Source organism: Schistocerca gregaria, chromosome 3, assembly GCF_023897955.1.
Source record: "Schistocerca gregaria isolate iqSchGreg1 chromosome 3, iqSchGreg1.2, whole genome shotgun sequence".
Classification (NCBI taxonomy): domain Eukaryota; kingdom Metazoa; phylum Arthropoda; class Insecta; order Orthoptera; family Acrididae; genus Schistocerca; species Schistocerca gregaria.
The window spans coordinates 949056380-949079289 of NC_064922.1; the positions used below are offsets into that span (position 1 = coordinate 949056380).

Sequence of the window (22910 nt, forward strand, 5' to 3'; positions counted from 1 at the left end):
ACCATTCCGTATTCGAAGCCTGTTAGTTCCTGTCAAGTGGCCATAATCATGTCGGAAACTTTTTCAGATGAATCACTTGAGTACAACTGTCAGCTCAGCCAACGCACTGACCTTTTATACCTTGTGTATATAACACTTGCCAAGGGGCCTGGGTTAGATTACCGGCTGGGTTGGAGATTTTCTTCTCTCAGGGACTGGGAGTTGTGTTGTCCTCATTATCATTTCATCATCATCACTGGAAGGCAAAGGGAGGGAAACCACCACTGGAATCACTTCCCTGATGCGGTGGACCTCTGTGAGAAGACTTCCCCCATGACAAGACCTACTGTCAGGCAGAAAAAAAAGTAGTTATATGACACTACCGCCATCTGTATACGTGCATATCGCTCTCTCATAATGTCACCTCAGTGTACATCCCCACCAATGGTGCCTAAGAAGTTAAATCGACTTCCGATCATGTATTAAGTGTGCTTTGCTTCTTTTGGCAAGCAGTGTAGATACGTACAACAAAAACGAGAGTATTAGTCCAGAACGTAGCTGTGACATTTTTGGACACCCAGGAGTTTGACTGATGTGCGCAGGACTCGGTGCCGGGCCCGTCGCTGGCGTCGCTGGTGCGGCCGCTGGAGCCGTGGCTGGTGGAGGCCGCCCTGGCCGCCGTGCCGCCCGGCCGCGAGCGGCGCGACCAGTCCGACCTCGACCACGGCCACGACCACGACCACGACCACGGCCACGACCACGACCACGGCCACGACCACGACCACGGCCACGGCCACGACCACGCCCCACTGCGGGCGGAGCCGCGCCGCCCCCGGCTGTCCAGGCCGTGGCCGCAGGCGCCGCTGGCGCGCCTCCACGTGGCTGGGGGCCGGCGCTACCGCCTGAGGCTGATTGCCGCCACCTGCCTCGTCTGCCCCTTCCGCTTCAGCATACAGCAACACCGTCTCTCCGTCATCGCCGCCGACGGCGCGCCGGTCCACCCGCGGACCGTCGACGGTGTCGTCATGTGGCCAGGTCAGTGATCCCCTAGATATTCAGAGCTCTCCGACAGCTCTTTTGTATCTCAGCTGGTTTCCTAACTAGCTGCCAGCATGCTCTGTGCCTACTCAAACTGGACCTTCGAGTCTACGTCGCAGTTACTTACACTAGTCTTTGGCGTTACCTGATCAAAAGCATCCAGACACCTACTAGTGCACCTTTACACGGGATCGGTCCACCTGACGCATTTATGATGGATTTCACTCTCCTGGGGCCACTTTTAACGAGATGTCTCAAGGTATGTACATAAATGGCAGCCCATTCTTCTTCAAGAGGAAGGCATCTGAAGAGATCCACTTTCTATCTTCTGCCGGCCAGTGTGGCCGTGCCGTTCTAGGCGCTTCAGTCTGGAACCGCGTGACCGCATGCCTGGGGCATGGATGTGTGAGATGTCCTTAGGTTAGTTAGGTTTAAGTGGTTCTACGTTCTAGGGGACTGATGACCTCAGAAGTTAAGTCCCATAGTGCTCAGAGCCATTTGAACGTTAATGACATCCTCCACCTGGTACGCCACCAGATCACAAACAGATCTGCCACCCAGAGGTCCAGGACTGCTGGCATCACTGGTACGAGCTCTCAACATTGGAAAACGTGTTCTGCTGCAAGGGGAAAATGGCCGCACCCAAGTCACCATCCCTGCTCTCCCAGCAGCACATTTTGTCACTCCTCCACATTGGTCTCTGGTTTGTGGTGCTCATTAAACATTTGGCCTACCACCATGCCTATTGGTGTGGCATGGACATGCCTGTTACTCAAATAGTAGGCTCTTGCACCGTGTGCTAGAGCAACTAGGCCACGCCTCCAACCCATTTCTTAACTTGGCCATACTCTTCCAGCCCTTTGTTAAAGCTCCATTTGGATTTTGTGGGACATTTCTTAGGCCACACCTTGCTCACTGCAATCATAATTGAGATCTAATTCCCATATGTTTCCAACATGACTGCCACAACAACTGGTAACACTATTCAAAACTTATCTCACATTTGTTTCCACTAAAGAACCATGAGACCATTGTCACAGACTATGGTCCACAGTTTTTATCTGCAAAATGATTTCTTTTCTGGGACAGAAATGGCATCGCCTTAGTTCTAACAGCACTCTTGCACCCTGCCTCAAATGGACTAGAGGATCATTTCGTCTTTTAAAACGCAAATGTCTGAACTTTACGGTCACCATCCTCTGGATAAGGATTTCACCTTTTATCTGACAGTCTACATGTCAACCCCACTCGTCTCCTCCCAAGAAACGTCATGGCCGATCTCATCAGCCCAACTTCCTATCCTTCACCCCACAGTTCACAGCCCCCCTGCTTGGCTCATTACCAACCACTGTTATTCACTTGCAGACCCAGTGTGGACCTTTGTTTGTCTAAGGGACGCAAACGTTGGTTTCCATCAGTAATTTCGAAGTTACTTAGCAGGGCCATGCCAGAAGTCACACTTCAGAATGGCTAACCATGCCACACACTTGTCAACCAATTATGACGCCGCCATAGCGCTTCTCCTGACGCCAAAATCCTACCACTTTCTTTTGTTAAAGAGATGGAGCTACCTGACATCTCCATCCTGGATACCAGCAGGTCATATCAGTCGCTCCCAGCGGCCAGCTCACTGGAGTAGGCCCTGAAAGCTCCACACACCATGACACTAAAGGTTGTGAACATCATCTCCAGCTGTCAGCGTGGAACATGCCTACTCCAGATATGTTGAGATGAGCTTCGCCCTTACCTCCCCTTCATGGCGGACGGGGTGGGGGTGGGAAGGGGGGCCGGAGGGATGCTATACCAAGGCTTAATACCTGTGGTATCACCTACCATCTTCACATTAGTGCTCTTAAGATGCGTAAGATGAACAGTTCTCCAGACGAGAGATGATCTCACTCCAACACTCCACCAAGAGGTGACCCAAGCACTGCTAGAGGCCATGGACCACACAGGCCTATTCTCTTCTGCAAGACATGTGATCCAAAATAGGCCCAGCTGTATCCTAGCGCCACTGGAAATTGGAGCCGTGCTCAGATCAGACCAGAGCAGTTCACTCCGAGTGAGTTTTCCTGGACCAGGTGCCGATTCCACAAGGACTACCTCAATCAGGATTCTTACTCGAAGTCGCTATTGTTCACATCGGATTTTGCGATTCTGGGAGCTGCCTGCTATAGACTTAATGTCTGTGCCCTTCCCCCCCCCCCCACCCCCCCCCACCCCCCCACCTCCATTGAAGAAGATGGCGACTCTGTCATCGTGTTTGATTTTTGGGCTTGTAAATTTATTCCTGTTTGACTTACAAATGGCTACTGACCAGACTCAGATAATTTTGCTCCATATGGGACTTTGACTTTTGTAAAGTATGAGTTTAATGAACGTAAACTCAATAATTCAAAAACAGCCTTATTCGCATTTATTATTATTATTATACCGCCAACCGGTTTCAACCCGACGTAGGGGTCATCTTCTGGGCGTTTACACTGTGAAGTTATAGATATCCGTCAGAAATAATCCATTATAGAACAGCTAAAATTACGTAAATTTAAAATGTGTTACCCATTGGTCGACTGCTGGTAGTGTCACTCCTGTCTATATAATGGCAGGAAACTATGCGAGACTAACCCTTCGTATGCGCTTAAATAGGGTACCGAGATTACGTGAATAGACGGCAACACCCCAAGCGGCGATCAACGGCATTTAATACAATTTATTATATCTAATTACTAGTCACCTTGGTTTAACACAAATTTAAGTCACGGAAAACTGGTGTCATCTTGTACTCACCACAAGGATTAGAGGGTGCTGTAGTCCATCAATGTGAACCGTTGTAGTAAATGGACTCAAACGTTTTCTACGTAAATGTACGAATAGATATTTTAGAATACAAGACGACACCAGTTTTTCTGTGCCACAGATTGTTTTACTTTATATTATGGCACATAATGTAATATACTTTTACGAATTTTACGAGTTGACTATGGAACATTTGTTATTATTTTATAATTAACACTATAATTGTAACTCTTTTTAAATGGAATTGTTCCGTTTCCTGTCACTTACATTTGTGTTAAACCAAGGTGACAAGTAATTACATTGAACAAACTGTATTAAATGCCGTTGATCGCCGCTTGGGGTGTTGCCGTCTATTCACGTAATCTCGGTACCCTATTTAAGCGCATACGAAGGGTTAGTCTCGCATAGTTTCCTGCCATTATATAGACAGGAGTGACACTACCAGCAGTCGACCAATGGGTAACACATTTTAAATTTACGTAATTTTAGCTGTTCTATAATGGATTATTTCTGACGGATATCTATAACTTCACAGTGTAAACGCCCAGAAGATGACCCCTACGTCGGGTTGAAACCGGTTGGCGGTATAATAATAATAATAAATGCGAATAAGGCTGTTTTTGAATTATTGAGTTTACGTTCATTAAACTCATACTTTACAAAAGTCAAAGTCCCATATGGAGCAAAATTATCTGAGTCTGGTCAGTAGCCATTTGTAAGTCAAACAGGAATAAATTTACAAGCCCAAAAATCAAACACGGTGACAGAGTCGCCATCTTCTTCAATGGGGGTGGGGGGGGGTGGGGGGTGGGGGGGGGGGAAGGGCACAGACATTAAGTCTATAGCAGGCAGCTCCCAGAATCGCAAAATCCGATGTGAACAATAGCGACTTCGAGTAAGAATCCTGATTGAGGTAGTCCTTGTGGAATCGGCACCTGGTCCAGGAAAACTCACTCGGAGTGAACTGCTCTGGTCTGATCTGAGCACGGCTCCAATTTCCAGTGGCGCTAGGATACAGCTGGGCCTATTTTGGATCACATGTCTTGCAGAAGAGAATAGGCCTGTGTGGTCCATGGCCTCTAGCAGTGCTTGGGTCACCTCTTGGTGGAGTGTTGGAGTGAGATCATCTCTCGTCTGGAGAACTGTTCATCTTACGCATCTTAAGAGCACTAATGTGAAGATGGTAGGTGATACCACAGGTATTAAGCCTTGGTATAGCATCCCTCCGGCCCCCTTCCCGCCCCCACCCCGTCCGCCATGAAGGGGAGGTAAGGGCGAAGCTCATCTCAACATATCTGGAGTAGGCATGTTCCACGCTGACAGCTGGAGATGATGTTCACAACCTTTAGTGTCATGGTGTGTGGAGCTTTCAGGGCCTACTCCAGTGAGCTGGCCGCTGGGAGCGACTGATATGACCTGCTGGTATCCAGGATGGAGATGTCAGGTAGCTCCATCTCTTTAACAAAAGAAAGTGGTAGGATTTTGGCGTCAGGAGAAGCGCTATGGCGGCGTCATAATTGGTTGACAAGTGTGTGGCATGGTTAGCCATTCTGAAGTGTGACTTCTGGCATGGCCCTGCTAAGTAACTTCGAAATTACTGATGGAAACCAACGTTTGCGTCCCTTAGACAAACAAAGGTCCACACTGGGTCTGCAAGTGAATAACAGTGGTTGGTGATGAGCCAAGCAGGGGGGCTGTGAACTGTGGGGTGAAGGATAGGAAGTTGGGCTGATGAGATCGGCCATGGCGTTTCTTGGGAGGAGACTAGTGGGGCTGATATGTAGACTGCCAGATAAAAGGTGAAATCCTTATCCAGAGGATGGTGACCGTAAAGTTCAGACATTTGCGTTTTAAAAGACGAAATGATCCTCTAGTCCATTCGAGGCAGGGTGCAAGAGTGCTGTTAGAACTAAGGCAGTGCCATTTATGTCCCAGAAAAGAAATCATTTTGCAGATAAAAAATGTGGACCATAGTCTGTGACAATGGTCTCATGGTTCTTTAGTGGAAAAAAATGTGAGATAAGTTTTGAATAGTGTTACCAGTTGTTGTGGCAGACATGTTGGAAACATATGGGAATTAGATCTCAATTATGATTGCAGTGAGCAAGGTGTGGCCTAAGAAATGTCCCACAAAATCCAAATGGAGCTTTAACAAAGGGCTGGAAGAGTATGGCCAAGTTAAGAAATGGGTTGGAGGCGTGGCCTAGTTGCTCTAGCACACGGTGCAAGAGCCTACTATTTGAGTAACAGGCATGTCCATGCCACACCAATAGGCATGGTGGTAGGCCAAATGTTTAATGAGCACCACAAACCAGAGACCAATGTGGAGGAGTGACAAAATGTGCTGCTGGGAGAGCAGGGATGGTGACTTGGGTGCGGCCATTTTCCCCTTGCAGCAGAACACGTTTTCCAATGTTGAGAGCTCGTACCAGTGATGCCAGCAGTCCTGGACCTCTGGGTGGCAGATCTGTTTGTGATCTGGTGGCGTACCAGGTGGAGGATGTCATTAACGTTCAAATGGCTCTGAGCACTATGGGACTTAACTTCTGAGGTCATTAGTCCCCTAGAACTTAGAACTGCTTAAACCTAACTAACCTAAGGACATCATACACATTCATGCCCAAGGCAGGAATCGAACTTGCGACCGTAGCAGTCGCCCGGTTCTAGACTGAAGCGTCTAGAATCACTCGGTCACACCTGCTGTCTTGTCGTTGAGTGTTGGTTGGGTGCTCTGTGGTGTGCGAGCAAAAAGCTTTGGTTTGAGTGGGAGATTGCCCACAGCTTCTTCTATGGTAATGTCCAGGTGGGAATACACTTTGGGATCCTTGTCGAACACTAGGTCCTGGCCTGTGGGTATCTGGGAAAGAAGATCAGAATTTGCATGTTGTGTGATAGAACCATAATGGATATCACAACTCGACAGGAACAGGGTACACCGCTGAAGGCAACGATCGGTTTTGGTGAGAATGTTGGCTGAATCCTTGAAAAGAGGAAACAAAGACTTATGGTCGGTGAATAATGTGAAATGCCTAACTTTCACATAATTATCGAAATTTTTAAGCCAGAAATGATGGCTAATGCTTCTTTCTCAGTCTGACTATATTTTCACTGAGCGTTTGAACACAGCCTGGCCAATTTTTGGGACGTGGCTTGCGGAAGAGAATAGGCCCGTGCGACCTGCGTCTAGCGGCTCTTAGGTCGCCTTCTGGTGGACGGTTGAAGCATGGCCGCCTGCCTTCCAGAAAATTGTCGCCTCTGTGTTGAGTGTCTTCAAAACACTACGTTAACTGTCTCAAGCTAGTAAGACATAAGTGATCCAGTTTTGGTTGTAATTGCTCCAGGCATTCTAAAACTATACTCTGAATAGACATACACAAACATACACCTTTCTTACAGACTCTCTCTCTCTCTCTCTCTCTCTCTCTCTCTCTCTCTCTCTCTGATGAGCGAAAACATTATGATCCTTACATAATAGCGTACCCATCCACCTTTGGAATGCAATATGACAGCGATTCTATATTGCATGCATTTGATACGTCCTTGGTAGGTTTCTAGTGGTATGTGGTACCAGGGGCCTACTCACAAGTCACGCAGTTGCCATAAATTCAGAGACAGTGGTTTATGTGTAGGGAGCTGACGTCTGATAGCATCGCAGATGTGTGTGTTGGGTTCAAATCAGGTGAATTTTGTAGCTAACACATGAGCGTGACTTCACCATCATGCTCCTCAAAATACTATAGCACAGTTGTGGCCTTGTGACACTGACAATTATTCTGCTGGAAGATGCCGTCCCTGATGGGGAAACACCAAGCATGACGGGGTGCTACTACTCCACAGTAGTGTTCATGTAGTCCACAACTGTCATGGCGCCTGTCACAGGTCTCATCGAAGCCCTGGCGAATGTCGCCGGTAGCGTCCCGTCAACGAATTCGTCATCAGTGACGGGGCACAACCTCGGATTGGGATGGACACACCATGCTGTATCCTTCACGTAGTGCTTGTTCCGAGTATCCAGACAAGACCATCGGGCTGTTGTAGCAAGAAACATGACTCATCTGACGAGACGATGCGTTTTCATTGAAACACGATCCAATCCCTATTATCTGATGCTCATTGCTATCGTTATCGATGATGTTGTTGGGTCAACATGGGCACACACATGAATTGTCTTCTATGGAGCTCCATGTTCAACAACATGCAGTCAACTGTGTTATGCAAAACACTTTTGCCTTCAGCAGAACTGTACCCAGTCGTCAAAACTAGCACAAATCACTGCCTATCCTTCTTCCGACATCCATGTTCTATGATGAGGCGGTGTAGTTTGTTGCCTGCTCGTGTTTTCAGATTCGTCACAAATCTCCATGGATGCTCGTGACAGTAGCACTGGTACACCTAAACAACTTCGCCGTTTCTGATAAGGTCATTCCAGGCACTGGATCATAACAACCTACCCTTTGACAAACTCGCTTGTGTGAGCTGACTTACCCACTTGCAGCCCCTCACTAGAATGGTTTTCCATTTGACTCTGCTCGACTTACTGTCCTCGCCACGTCACACCCTGGAAAAATAACTAGGCGACATTCAGTCTCGCAGCAGGCAGTAGTCATAATACTTTTGCTCATTATTGTATATCGATACAGCATATAAAAAGGTGACAGCTATTACAAGAAATACCGTTTACTTTTCGTCTCCTTTATACCTAATTGAAATTCTTCTTGGACACTGTGCTGCGTACAGTCAGTGATTCTGTGATTCTATATGAAATTTCGGCAAAGAGAGCAGCTGCCTGTACTAGCAGGTGGCTACAGAGAAACAATGGCTCTTACAGATTCCCAACACCAGGCAGTAGCTGTAGGAGAGGGAAGGAGAACTGTTGTGATCATCTGGTGCTGAACCCTAATTACAAAGCTAATTAACACTAGCAAAGGGATAAGACAAGGATGCTGTATTTTTCCCAGCACTCTTCAATATATAAATAGATGAAGTGATACTGTAAATACAAAAGGAGTATTTTTAGCTTGTGTTCCTAAATGCAGTCCTATTTGCAGATGGCCTGACACTGATTGCAGGGAATGAAGATGGCTCTCAGATGGGAGTCTATTAGCTTCAGCAGATAGTCTCAGAATATAGCCTAAAACTGTCTGTAGATAATACGAAAGTGAAGGCATTTCAGGACATACAACCAGTAAGATCAGAAGAGGTCTTTGATAATAAAATATCGGAGCAAGTTACATTTTAAGTATCCAGGATGCAAAGTCACATTAGGAATACAACCCTGATGTGGATAAAAAATTAAATGAATTTACTTCCATTTGCGTAACAGCTGCCAAACATTTGCAGAATAAAGGCAGGAAAGAAAGCCAACCGACTTTTTATAAAACCATAGCAGTACCAATCCTTAGTTACGGAAGTGAAACTTAGATGACGACAAGACAATAAGAACGTAAAATACAGGGAATTGAGGTTTCTATAAAGAATGGAAGGATATACAAGTGAACATCATAAAAGAACTGAGGACATAAGGGAAGACCTAGAAATATATACCATAAAGAAAGAGTAGGAGAATATGGAAAGAACAGGTAGATCTTATGAGTCGAGAAAGACACCCAGTAATAGCACTCATTTATAAATCACCGGAAGAAGCAGTGTAGGAAGGCCATACAAGAGATGGAATACTGTAACAGCAATTTGCCTAATACATAAAATGAAGAAGAAGGAGGAGAAGAAGAAGAAGCAGAAGAAAATTAAAAACATTTATAATGACTATGTGATATTTCAGATACGTCAGTCTTAATACCGTTGTGTCAAGTAATTTTTTCAAAACATTTCTACTGCTTATATGGAATGACATACTGACAGAAATGCATGACAGCAAGACAGATGGAAGCTAATCTGAAGAACAAGTTGACTGGTCTAAAAAACAAAGTGGTCTCAAAATGTGTGGCTGTGGAAATTAAACTAAATTTTGGAAAACAACACTTGTGAAGGGAAATTGTGAAATAATATGTATGAGGGGGAGATCCTTGAGAAATTTAAGGGTAAAAAGTATTTAACAAGCAAGTGTATATCACACATTTGGAACTATGTATTTAAAATTACGTAGCACAAGAAACTAATAATACTGATGAATAAAAAATGTTGTCATGGAGGATGTAGAATGGAATGTATTCACAACAGAAATTTTTAATTATTTAGAAGAATACAAAACCTGTCTTAATTGGCTTCTTCACAGAGCCAGAGATGAAATATTTAATAATGGCCTGAGGTTCAACCTAAGTTCCAAAGCAGAGCAATTAAAAGAGTAGGCCTCGATATGGCTCAAACACCATTATAAAAACGCAATAAAATAATGTATACAATCAGTGGAATAATTTTGGAACAAATTAATCGTAACAATAAGACATTAGGTGAAAATAATAAACAAATTTAGTTTGTGATACAAGCAATAAACTAGAAATACATGAGCAGTAACAGTGAAGACCAATAAGGCAACACCATGGTAATGATGAATGAGGGTGAGTATTATAGAAAAATCCATGGATTCTTTAAGAAAAATAAAATCATTTAAAGGAAACAAGACAACAACATCAACTAAGAAAATAAATGATTAAATATTCAAAGGGCATTTAAAATGCAGTTTTATTTATGTGATAAGGACGGCAGATAGTGTATAATAATGAATCCTAGGGTGCACGCAGGGCACAATCTAAAATTCGGAGAGAGGGTTTTCTAATTCGATCAGTCATAAATTATATTAACAGCACAATTCAAATACAGGGAAAGAAAATAAACACCATAACAGAGTTTTGCACTTACGAGACGAAATGTATTGTTCCCAATGTCCAACACAAGCTGTTCACATTTCGATAAACTGTAAATTCATATCATTCAATATTTCCAACTTCTATACCAACGATTGAATTAGAGACTATGAATATCATAAAAGACAATTTAATTAAATATAAGAAATCAGACAAGGCTGAAATACATGTGTTGATGGAAGGTAAAAGGCACTGTGATAATAATGTTAAACTTGCTGGCAAAAGTTGTGAAATAACTAGGCACTATGTCCTCTGAACATATCGATAGGTTCAGTCATACTGGCAAATATTTATTTATCGTATGATGATACAGAGATTGGGTCAAATACATAGTTTTAAGAGTATACAGTGTAACAAATGACAAGCAAAACACATGTACAGAATCAAATGTTCAAAGTATTATACTAAATTATCTACAAATGACACAAGTTCTTAGATTTCTAAGTCCAGTCTGTTGATCCAGTTGAGCCCTTCAGGAGATGCATGGTGGATGTCATTTATTGATCCCCAAAGACTAGTTTCGGGCATTCACCAACAATGTCATTAATTGTCTGCAGGGAAGCTCCACAGTCACAGTCTGGAGATGTTGCCCAGCCCCATTTGTGCTTTAGATATTCGCAGCTACCTTGTCCTGTTCGGATGCAGCTGATGATTTTCCACTTGCGTCTGGGGAGTGTGAAACCTGGAACTCGCATGGAAGGCTTTTCAACCAGATGACCGTTGAACACTGACGACTCTTCCCACTGACTTACTTCGTTGATGTTAATGTCAGAGGCTTCAAGGTGTTGTGCAGTTCGCGAAGGTGGTTTTCTTGACTTCAGACGCTGATGTTCTGCTATTAATACATCGCTGTGTAGGGGTAGCTGGGGGTTCTTCTCATTGTTTCTCCAGGTCTTCAGGAGAGCATCTGATCTTCATAGAGCTGGAGGTTGATGTTACTTAAAACTGGTAGCCATGGAGTTTGAGTGCAGCCTGTGATAAGTCACATTGTCTGGTTGAGTTGCGCTTCTATCTTGCTACAGCGAGCACTGTTCGTCCAAGTTGGACAACAGTATTCAGCGACAGAGTATGATAGTGCCAAAGCAGTTGATCTTAAGGTTTGAGCGCTGCAATCCCAGGGGGTACCAGCAAGCTTCTGAATGATATTATTATGGGTCTTCACTTATGCGGCCACGTTGGAGAGATGTTGTCGGAAAGTTAGGGACCTATCGAGTGTTATTCCGAGATACGTCGATGCGCTGCAGTACTTCAAGGTTTATCCTCGGAGTTTAACTTCTGGTTTATAGCTAGAGTGTCTGTTCCGTAGGTAGAATGCTGAAGCAACAGTTTTCTGAGGTTTTAGGCGGAGGCACCATTTCATGAAGTATGTGTCCAAGATTTCTATGCCAGCAGTTAATGTGCTTTCAGCAGTGGTGAAACTAGAGCTCTGGTTTACCAAACAGAAGCCACCAGCATATATAAATTTCCTTGAGGTTGTGGCTGGCAGGTCATAAATGTATAAGTTAAAAAGGAGAGGGACCAATACAGATCCGTGAGGTAGTCCGTCACTTACTCTGAAGACTTTGCTTCAGTCGTTATCAGAGTAAATACTGGTCAATGGAAACTATTGTTGATAGCTATTTAAAATACTATCTGTTTTAGACTGGACAGTGGCAATCAACTCATGAAGAGCAATGTTCTGTGCAATGTATCATATGTTTCGTATTTGCTAATATATGCCACTAAAGCAACAGTGTTATTCAAATGTATGAGAGTATGGAGTCTACTTCACCAGCATTTGTATATGTATATGACGGATGTATAATGTACACACCCACAGAAGATAACTTTATAAACTTATAAAGATATGAGTAAGCACTCGAAAATGGCACACTGCGGAACTGAGCTGTCTGTGTGAAAATAAATAAATGGATGTGAGCAAAAAATGAAAGGATCGTATGGCATTGGAGGCTGGCAGGCCCCATGTGAGGACGTTCGGCCGCCGATCGCAAGTCTTACTGCAGTCGACGCCACAATGGGCTACTCGCGTGTCGGTGATGAAGATGAAGTGTTGATGAGGATAACACAACACCCAGACCACGATCGGAGAAAATCTCTAACGCGTCCGGGAGTCGAACTCGGATCCGCTGCATGGGAGGCGAGCGCGTTAACAGTCAGCTAAGCAGGCGGACATTGTCATTAAAATACAGTTAAGGTGGAATACTTCTGTAATACCTTTGTGCCTGCGGCACAACACATGAAAGCATTACATCGATTTGAAGTCATGGAATGATGAGGGGTGTTTGTTGTGCAAGAAGAAGGCTGAGAACAGTAGTGCGAAAGAAACTGGTGAATCAAACAGAGTGTCTGAAAATCACATTGCGTATGTAGACACATCTTTCGTAATTGGACACAGGAAGAGCTGACGTGATCAAACAACCCAATCATATGCACATCATATGCAAACAGTCATCGTTTTCTGGCGTCGCTAGGAATTATCACTATTTGTGCCATGTTAATCTACATCATAGTAGGAAATATTTAGCAGCGCTATCGATTGGGCAAGTTTTTGTTTCATTTTAGGTTGAGATATTTCTCTAAGCTTTTAAATTAGCCACAAGGTAAATTGCATACTTGCTGTGACAGTTTTGTTATTTCCATTTTAGATGCTGATCCAAGATCATAGCGAGTTCAGTGTCTTTTTGGTAGAGCAACTTGATTCCGTGAAGCAGTGTGGTAGGAACTGTTCCACAGAAATGTTCACTGATGAACTCTTAGTGCAACCTGCGACCGTAGCGTTCGCGCGGTTCCAGACTGTAGCTCCTACAACCGCTCGGCCACCACGGTCGGCTAGCAGCAATGTTCGTAGGGGTGGAGCTTAAGACATATTAGAAGGATGCAAAGGAAATGAAATATCAAAAGGAACACATGATTGCTATGAAGCTGCGGTATGTGTGTACTTTATTCAACGATTATTTTCGATACCACTACGATAAAACTGAGTGTTACAGGCTCGCTATAGTTGACCAGTATGCCTCAGTTAATTTGGAACAGATGATTCCAGTGCTATCAGATGTAGTATTCCAATAAAGTAAAGTCGTACTGCGGTTCCTGGAGATCATGTCTTCCTTATTCAAAAAGTTATAAACTCTGGATCACACCTGTAGAAGAATCAAACAAGCAGATAATATTAATAAAGCTGTCTGTTTCCCCCTTGTACGACATATGCTCAAGTGTAGTCATGACAGTGTTATAACACTCTTAAAAATAAAATGGCGTGTGACTAGAGCCTCCCGTCGAGTAGACCGTTCGCCTGGTACAAGTCTTTCGATTTGACGCCACTTCGGCGACTTGCGCGTCGATGGGGATGAAATGATGATGATTAGGACAACGCAACACCCAGTCCCTGAGCGGAGAAAATCTCCGACCCAGCCGGGAATTGAAACTGGGCCCTTAGGATTGACTGTCTGTCGCGCTGACCACTCACCTACCGGGGGCTGACTATAACATTGTTAATGTCTACGACGATGTGTATTTCGAAACACCGCAAGTAAGGCATAAAATGAAAAGTGATAAACTGTCATATCTTTATTTCAACATCATTCTACATCTACAGCTACATCTACATCTACATGATTACTTTGCAATTCACATTTAAGTGCTTGGCAGAGGGTTCATCGAACCACAATCATACTATCTCTCTACCATTCCACTCTCGAATGGCGCGTGGGAAAAAGGAACACCTAAACCTTTCCGTTCGAGCTCTGATTTCTCTTATTTTATTATGATGATCATTTCTCACTACGTAGGTGGGTGCCAACAAAATATTTACGCATTAGGAAGAGAAAGCTGGTGATTGAAATTTCCTAAACAGATCTCGCCGCAAAGAAGACCGCCTTTGTTTCAGTGACCGCCACCCCATCTCGCGTATCATATCAGTTACACTCTCACCCCTAATGTGCGATAACACGAAACGGGCTCCCGCTCTTTGCACTTTTTCGATGTCCTCCGTCAATCCTACTTGGTAAGGATCCCACACCGCGCAGCAATATTGCAGCAGACGGTGTCCAAGCGTAATGTAGGCTGTCTCTTTAGTGGGTTTGTCGCATCTTCTAAGTGTTCTGCCAACAAAGCGAAGTCTTTGTTTCGTCTTCCCCACAATATTATCTACGTCGTGTTTCCAATTTCAGTTGCCCGTAATTGTAATTCCTAGGTATTTAGTCGAATTTACAGCCCTTAGATTTGTGCGATTATCGTATACCCAAAATTTATCGGATTTCTTTTGGTACCCAAGTGGATGACCTCGCACTTTTCTTTGATTAGTGCCAGTTGCCACTTTTCGCACCATACAGAAATTCTCTATACATGATTTTGTATATTTAATTGATCATCTGATGATTTTACTAGACGGTAAATTCCAGCGTCATCTGCAAACAATCTAGGGGGGCTGTTCAGATTATCACTTAGGTCATTTATATAAATCAGGAACAGCAGAGGGCCTATGACACAACCTTGCGGAACGGCAGATATCACTTTTGTTATACTCGATGATGTACCGTCTATCACTACGTACTGTGACCTTTCTGAGAGGGAATCACGAATCCAGTCACACAACTGAGATGATACTCCATATGCACGCAATTTGATTAATAGTCGCTTGTGAGAAACGGTATCAAAAGCCTTCTGGAAATCTAGGAATATGGAATCAATCTGAGATCCTTTGGCTCCAGTCATGGATTGTGCGGCTGGTCCCGGCGGAGGTTCGAGTCCTCCCTCGGGCATGGGTGTGTGTGTTTGTCCTTAGGGTAATTCAGGTTAAGTAGTATTGAAACGTCCCCTTAGAAAAATTATACAGGACTGTGCTTAAACTGACACACAATATTATTAGCTCAACGCAATCTGACTTTCAAAAATCGCTACAAAAGAATGCCCCTGACTAACATTAACCTATACCTTTCACAAATCACTTACTTCACAAAAATATTCGTTACTCAAGCTACTGCAATACAGCGAGCGCCACTACTGCCAGCTAAATAAAATATTCAAACTATGGAAGGCACTAACTACTGATAGGCATAGCTAGCAAATGAAAGATTTTGATAGAGAACAAAAAATATATTTACCTTAATAGTCATAACATATATAGCAGTTCATGACATCCAGTCTTACAAATTTCAAAACTCCGCCATTTCTTTCTCCACATCCACCACTGCTGGTGGCTCACCTCCAACTGCGCAATGCTACGCGCTGTTAACAGCCAACAGCCCAACACTACAATGGGAGACAACAATGCCAACCAGCCACAGACTGCACACTGCACAGCCAGTGATTTTCATACAGAGCGCTACGCGGCGTTACCAACATAAAAACCTAAACAGCCTACTTACAGTATGTAAGTTTAGGGACTGATGACCCGTTAAGTCCCATAAGATTTCACACACATCTGAGCATTTTTTGAGATCCCTTGTCGACAGCACTGATTGCTTCGTGGGAATAAAGAGCTAGCTGTGTTGCACAAGAACGATTTTTTTCTGAATCTGTGTTGGTTATGTATCAATAAGTCATTTTCTTAAAGGTGATTCATAATGTTCGAGTACAGTATATGCTCCAAATTCCTACTGCAAATTGAGGTCAGTGATATCGGCCTGCAATTCAATGAGTTACTCCTATGTAGGTCAAGAGAAAGCAGAGAAGTTCCAATTCATGCAGCAACTTGGTATTTATTTTATTTTCCAACTCGAAAGAATAAATACCACAGTTTCTGCACTAATGTAAGTTTTTATTCATAAAATTCTTAAACCTTAAAGAGATGAACTTTTTATTTTTTCATTTACATAGTTAGCAGCAAGTGTCCGTGAAATATTTCAGTATTGCTTCAAGTCAGTAATTGCGGTTTTTTAATTACCCTGATTACTGTAAAGTAATTACTTTTTTTTAAAAAAAACTAGACCTCACGCTGGTCAATTTGATACCCCAATTGTCCATTTCCCTCTCTTGGTTGGGCTATGAAAATTCTGACAAAATCCCTTTATGTAGTGGCTAGGGAGTATTGTTTTGTCTCCACTCAGAAATTTGTCCAAAAATTGTTACCTAAATAAGGCGGTGCTTGAATGATTGCTTCATATCCATCGACGGCGTGTTTTTTGCCGCCAGCCAACCTGATTAGTGCAGTTGCTGCACTGTACTACAGGTTCAGCACAAAGTCTTGCCCTGATTATAAAAATTTATAACAGAATAACCGTTTGACATAATTTACATTTGATGCCATTACACAGTTTAGTGCTACTAGTTTCTTTTAAGACCACTTGCGTTAGTAAACCTCAACGTGTGCTCTCTTGGTATCTCGGAGAATGTCGTGGTGGTATTCCCGTTCTCACCAGGTGCTTCGTAACATGTGCTCTGTCACAGTACCCACAGCAGCTTGTATACCAGCCTTCAGTTCGTCGATGTCATCAACTGGTGTGACAAAGACTCTGTCCTTGATACAAGCGCAGAAAAAAAATGAAGCCAAGGGGCGTAATGTCTGGAGAGGGGCGTAATATCCGGATCGATGGAATGGAAGGAACGGTCCAATACCCCGGCCACCCCGCTCTACAGACACTACGGCTCTTTGCTTTTTCTTCTGGGGCTTTATCAAGGACAGTCTTCATCACAGCAGTTGCAGACGTCGACGAACTGAAGGCTAGGATACAAGCTGATGTGCGTACTGTGACAGAACAGATACTTCGAGTATCAGTAAGTGGCTCGAAACAGCATATCCAGACACTCTGGGATGATGATGGCATTGAAACAGAGGATGACACGCGTAAAGCTGAAATAATAAACACATTTTTCTAAAGCTGTTTCACAGAGGAAGACCGGACTGCAGTTCCTTCTCTAAATCCTCGCACAAACGAAGAAATGGCTGACGTCGAAATAATTGTCCAAGGAATAGAGAAGCGACTGAAATCACTCAACAGAGGAAACTCCACTGGACCTGACGGGATACCAATTCGATTCTACACAAAGCACGCGAAAGAACTTGTGTCCCCCCCCCCGCCCTTCTAACAGCCGTGTACCGCAAATCTCTAGAGGAACGGAAGGTTCCAAATGATTGGAAAAGAGCACAGGTAGTCCCAGTCTTCAAGAAGGGTCGTCGAGCAGATGCGCAAAATTATAGACCTACATTTCTCACGTCGATCTGTTGTAGAATTTTAGAACATGTGTTTTGCTCGCGTATCATGTCATTTCTGGAAACCCAGAATCTACTCTGTAGGAATCAACATGGATTCCGGAAACAGAGAGACCCAAATCGCTTTATTTTTTCATGAGACCCAGAAAATATTAGATACAGGCTATTTTCCTTGATTTCTGCAAGGCATTCGATACAGTTCCGCACTGTCGCCTGATAAACAAAGTAAGAGCCTACGGAATATCAGACCAGCTGTGTGGCTGAATTGAAGAGCTTTTAGCAAACAGAGCACAGCATGTTGTTCTGAATGGAGAGACGTTTACAGACGTTTAAGTAACCTCTGGCGTGCCACAGGGGAGTGTTATGGGACCATTGCTTTTCACAATATATATAAATGACCTAGTAGATAGTGTCGGAAGTTCCATTCGGCTTTTCGCGGATGATGCTGTAGTATACAGAGAAGTTGCGACAATAGAAAATTGTAGCGAAATGCAGGAAGATCTGCAGCGGATAGGCACTTGCTGCAGGGAGTGGCAACTGACCCTTAACGTAGACAAATGTAATGTATTGCGAATACATAGAAAGAAAGATCCTTTATTGTATGATTATATGATAGCAGAACAAAGACTGGTAGCAGTTACTTCTGTAAAATATCTGGGAGTATGAGTGCGGAACGATTTGAAGTGGAATGATCATATAAAATTAATTGTTGGTAACGCGGGTACCAGGTTGAGATTCATTGGGAGAGTCCTTAGAAAATGTAGTCCATCGACAAAGGAGGTGGCTTACAAAACACTCGTTCGACCTATACTTGAGTATTGCTCATCAGTGTGGGATCCGTACCAGGTCGGGTTGACGGAAGAGATAGAGAAGATCCAAAGAACAGCGGCGCGTTTCGTCACAGGGTTATTTGGTGAGAGTGATAGCGTTACGGAGATGTTTAGCAAACTCAAGTGGCAGACTCTGCAAGAGAGGCGTTCGGCATCGCAGTGTAGCTTGCTCGCCAGGTTTCGAGAGGGTGCGTTTCTGGATGAGGTATCGAATATATTGCTTCCCCCTACTTATACCTCCCAAGGCGATCACGAATGTAAAATTAGAGAGATTAGAGCGCGCACGGAGGCTTTCAGACAATCTTTCTTCCCGCGAACCATACGCGACTGGAACAGGAAAGGGAGGTAATGACAGTGGGACGTGAAGTGCCCCGCACCACACACCGTTGGGTGGTTTGCGGAGTATAAATGTAGATGTAGATGTAGAGAACACGTAGAGCTTTACTAACGTAAGTGGTCTTAAAAGAAACTAGTAACACTAACCTATGTGAAGTATTGTGTGAAACGGTTATTCTATAATAGATTGTTATAAGCAGGGCAAGAGTTTGTGCTGACCCTGTATGTGACAGGTGGGACACGGAAGGCGCCGTGCCGCTGAGTCTGAGGGGAGCGTGCGCGTGTTGCAGGCGAGCGCTACGACGTGGTGCTGGAGGCGTCCCAGCCCCCGGCGACCTACTGGGTGAGCGTGCAGGGTCTGGGGCCGTGCGCGCCGCTGCGCCTCTACCAGCTGGCCACGCTGCAGTACGAGGGCGCCAGCCCCCACCCACTCACCAGGGACCCTGGCTACGCAGGGCTCGCCGCCGCCGACGCCTACGTGAGTACCTGCGCCTCGCCTGCCATCGTGCAGTCGTGCGCTGCACCGTACCCCTACACAATGATAAGCCAAAACGTGACCACTGAACACCTCGACGATGGTGGCGTTGCGGGCGCATGAGGCGGTAACAAAAGTATGTAACTGCCGCAGACACGGGCGGGGTACCATTCTAGCGAAGATGTGAGGTGCAACTGGGAAATCCGCTGAGATAAGCGACTGTCACAAAGGGCAGATTACCACCACGCACAGTCTGTGAACGAGTGTCTCGAAAACGGCGAAGCTGGCCGAGCATTCACGTCCTGCTGCTGTCCTGATCATCTACGGAAAGAGGTAGAAGGACAGTGAAACTACCACTAAGCGCTAAATGGCGGACGCCCACGACTCTTCACACAACGGGGGTTTGTAGACTTGTCTGCTGCGTAAAGTGGGCTAGATGGTGATCTGCAGTGGCGTAGCGTCGTTGTAAAGGTTGGGGAGACTTTACAGTTACAGGGAGACAAAATAGTACAGTAAACAATAATTTAAACAAATGAAACAAAATGTATCAAATAAAACAACAACAACTACTACTACTACTACCACTACCACCACCACTGATAATAATAATTGTTGTTGTTGTTGTTGTTGTTGTTGTTGTTGTAGTCTTCAGTCCTGAGACTGGTTTGATGCAGCTCTCCATGCTATTCTATCCTGTGCAAGCTTCTTCATCTCCCAGTACCTACTGCAACCTACATCCTTCTGAATCTGCTTAGTGTATTCATCTCTTGGTCTCCCTCTACGATTTTTACCCTCCACGCTGCCCTCCAATACTAAATTGGTGATCCCTTGATGCCTCAGAACATGTCCTACCAACCGATCCCTTCTTCTGGTCAAGTTCTGCCACAAACTTCTCTTCTCCCCAATCCTATTCAATACTTCCTCATTAGTTTTGTGATCTACCCATCTAATCTTCAGCATTCTTCTGTAGCACCACATTTCGAAAGCTTCTATTCTCTTCTTTCCAAAAACTATTTATCGTCCATGTTTCACTTCCATACATGGCTACACTCCATTCAAATACTTTCGGAAAAGACTTCCTGACACTTCAATCTATACTCGATCTTAACAAATTTCTCTTCTTCAGAAACGCTTTCCTTGCCATTGCCAATCTACATTTTATATCCTCTCTACTTCGACCATCAGTCATTTTGCTCCCCAAATAGCAAAACTCCTTTACTACTTTAAGTGTCTCATTTCCTAATCTAATTCCCTCAGCATCACCCGACTTAATTCGACTACATTCCATTATCCTCGTTTTGCTTTTGTTCATGTTCAACTTATATCCTCCTTTCAAGGCACTATCAATTCCGTCCAACTGCTCTTCCAAGTCCTTTGCTGTCTCTGACAGAATTACGATGTCATCGGCGAACCTCAAAGTTTTTATTTCTCCTCCATGGATTTTAATACCTACTCCAAATTTTTCTTTTGTTTCCTTTAATGCTTGGTCAATATACAGATTGAATAACATCGGGGAGAGACTACAACGCTGTCTCAATCCCTTCCCAACCACTGCTTACCTTTCATGCCCCTCGACTCTTATGGTTGCCATCTGGCTTTTGTACAAATTGTACATAGCCTTTCGCTCCCTGTATTTTACTCCTGCCACCTTCAGAATTTGAGAGAGAGTATTCCAGTCAACATTGGCAAAAGCTTTCTCCAAGTCTACAAATGCTAGAAACGTAGGTTTGCCTTTTCTTTATCTAGCTTCTAAGATACGTCGTAGGATCAGTATTGCCTCACGTGTTCCAACATTTCTACGGAATCCAAACTAATCTTCCCCGAGGTCGGCTTCTACTAGTTTTTCCATTCGTCTGTAAAGAATTCGCTATAGTATTTTGCAGCTGTGACTTATTAAACTGATAGTTCGATAATTTTCACATCTGTAAACACCTGCTTTCTTTGGGATTGGAATTATTATATTCTGATTTGAAGTCTGAGGATATTTCACCTGTCTCGAACATCTTGCTCACCAGATGGAAGAGTTTTGTCAGGACTGGCTCTCCCAAGGCCGTCAGTAGTTCTAATGGAATGTTGTCTACTCCCGGGGCCTTGTTTCGACTCAGGTCTTTCAGTGCTCTGTCAAACTCTTCACGCAGTATCGTATCTCCCATTTCATCTTCATCTACATCCTCTTCCATTTCCATAATATTGTCCTCAAGTACATCGCCCTTGTATAGACCCTCTATATACTCCTTCCACCTTTCTGCTTTCCCTTCTTTGATTAGAACTGGGTTTCCATCTGAGATCTTGATGTTCATACAAGTGGCTCTCTTATCTCCAAAGGTCTCTCTAATTTTCCTGTAGGCAGTATCTATTTTACCCCTAGTGAGATAAGCCTCTACATCCTTACATTTTTCCTCTAGCCATCCCTGCTTAGCCATTTTGCACTTCCTGTCGATCTCATTTTGGAGACGTCTGTATTCCTTTTTGACTGCTTCATTTACTGCATTTTTATATTTTCTCCTTTCATCAATTAAATTCAATATTTCTTCTGTTACCCAAGGATTTCTACTAGCCCTCGTCTTTTTACCTACTTGATCCTCTGCAGCCTTCTCTACTTCATCCCTCAAACCTACCCATTCTTCTTCTACTGTATTTCTTTCCCCCATTCCTGTCAATTGTTCCCTTATGCTCTCCCTGAAACTCTATACAACCTCTGGTTCTTTCAGTTTATCCAGGTTTCATCTCCTTAATTTCCCACATTTTTGCAGTTTCTTCATTTTCAATCAAAACCAATAGATTGTGGTCAGAGTCCACATCTGCCCCTGGAAATGTCTTACAATTTAAAACCTGGTTCCTAAATCTCTGTCTTACCATTATATAATCTATCTGAAACCTGTCAGTATCTCCAGGCTTCTTCCATGTGTACAACCTTCTTTTATGATTCTTGAACCAAGTGTTAGCTATGATTAAGTTGTGCTCTGTGCAAAATTCTACCAGGCGGCTTCCTCTTTCATTTCGTATCCCCAGTCCATATTCACCTACTACGTTTCCTTCTCTCCATTTTCCTACTACCGAATGCAGTCACCCATGACTATTAAATTTTCGTCACCCTTCACTATCTGAATAATTTCTTTTGTTTCATCATACACTACTTCAATTTCTTCGTCATCTGCAGAGCTAGTTGGCATATAAACGTGTACTACTGTAGTAGGTGTGGGCTTCGTATAATAATAATAATAATAATAATAATAATAATAATAATAATAATAATAATAATAACTCACCTGTTCAAGAAACGATGAAAAATTTGTACAACTCCAGCAGCAAGAGAAGAAGCATTTATATTGCCTTGTACACAAGTGCAACGCGCCTGTCTTTTCTCCCCACGAATAAGTCTATAACTCGGTCTACAAAGGTCTGATCACTGGATAGCTCTTCAAGTAGTGTGTTTTCTATTGCGAACGTGCTCAAACACGACAGCCGGGTGTTCGACACTGAAT

The 22910-nt window shown here is 43.8% G+C and overlaps 1 protein-coding gene across 1 annotated transcript in view; it reads left to right on the forward strand.

The window, feature by feature from the left end:
• Positions 1-22910, forward strand: part of LOC126355722 (uncharacterized) — a 169776-nt gene that overhangs the window by 83568 nt on the left and 63298 nt on the right. Inside the window, exons 6-8 of the mRNA XM_050006089.1 lie at positions 582-688; positions 824-1014; positions 19241-19428. Coding sequence (XP_049862046.1) covers positions 582-688; positions 824-1014; positions 19241-19428 — 486 coding nt within the window. The remainder of the gene's footprint in view (positions 1-581; positions 689-823; positions 1015-19240; positions 19429-22910) is intronic.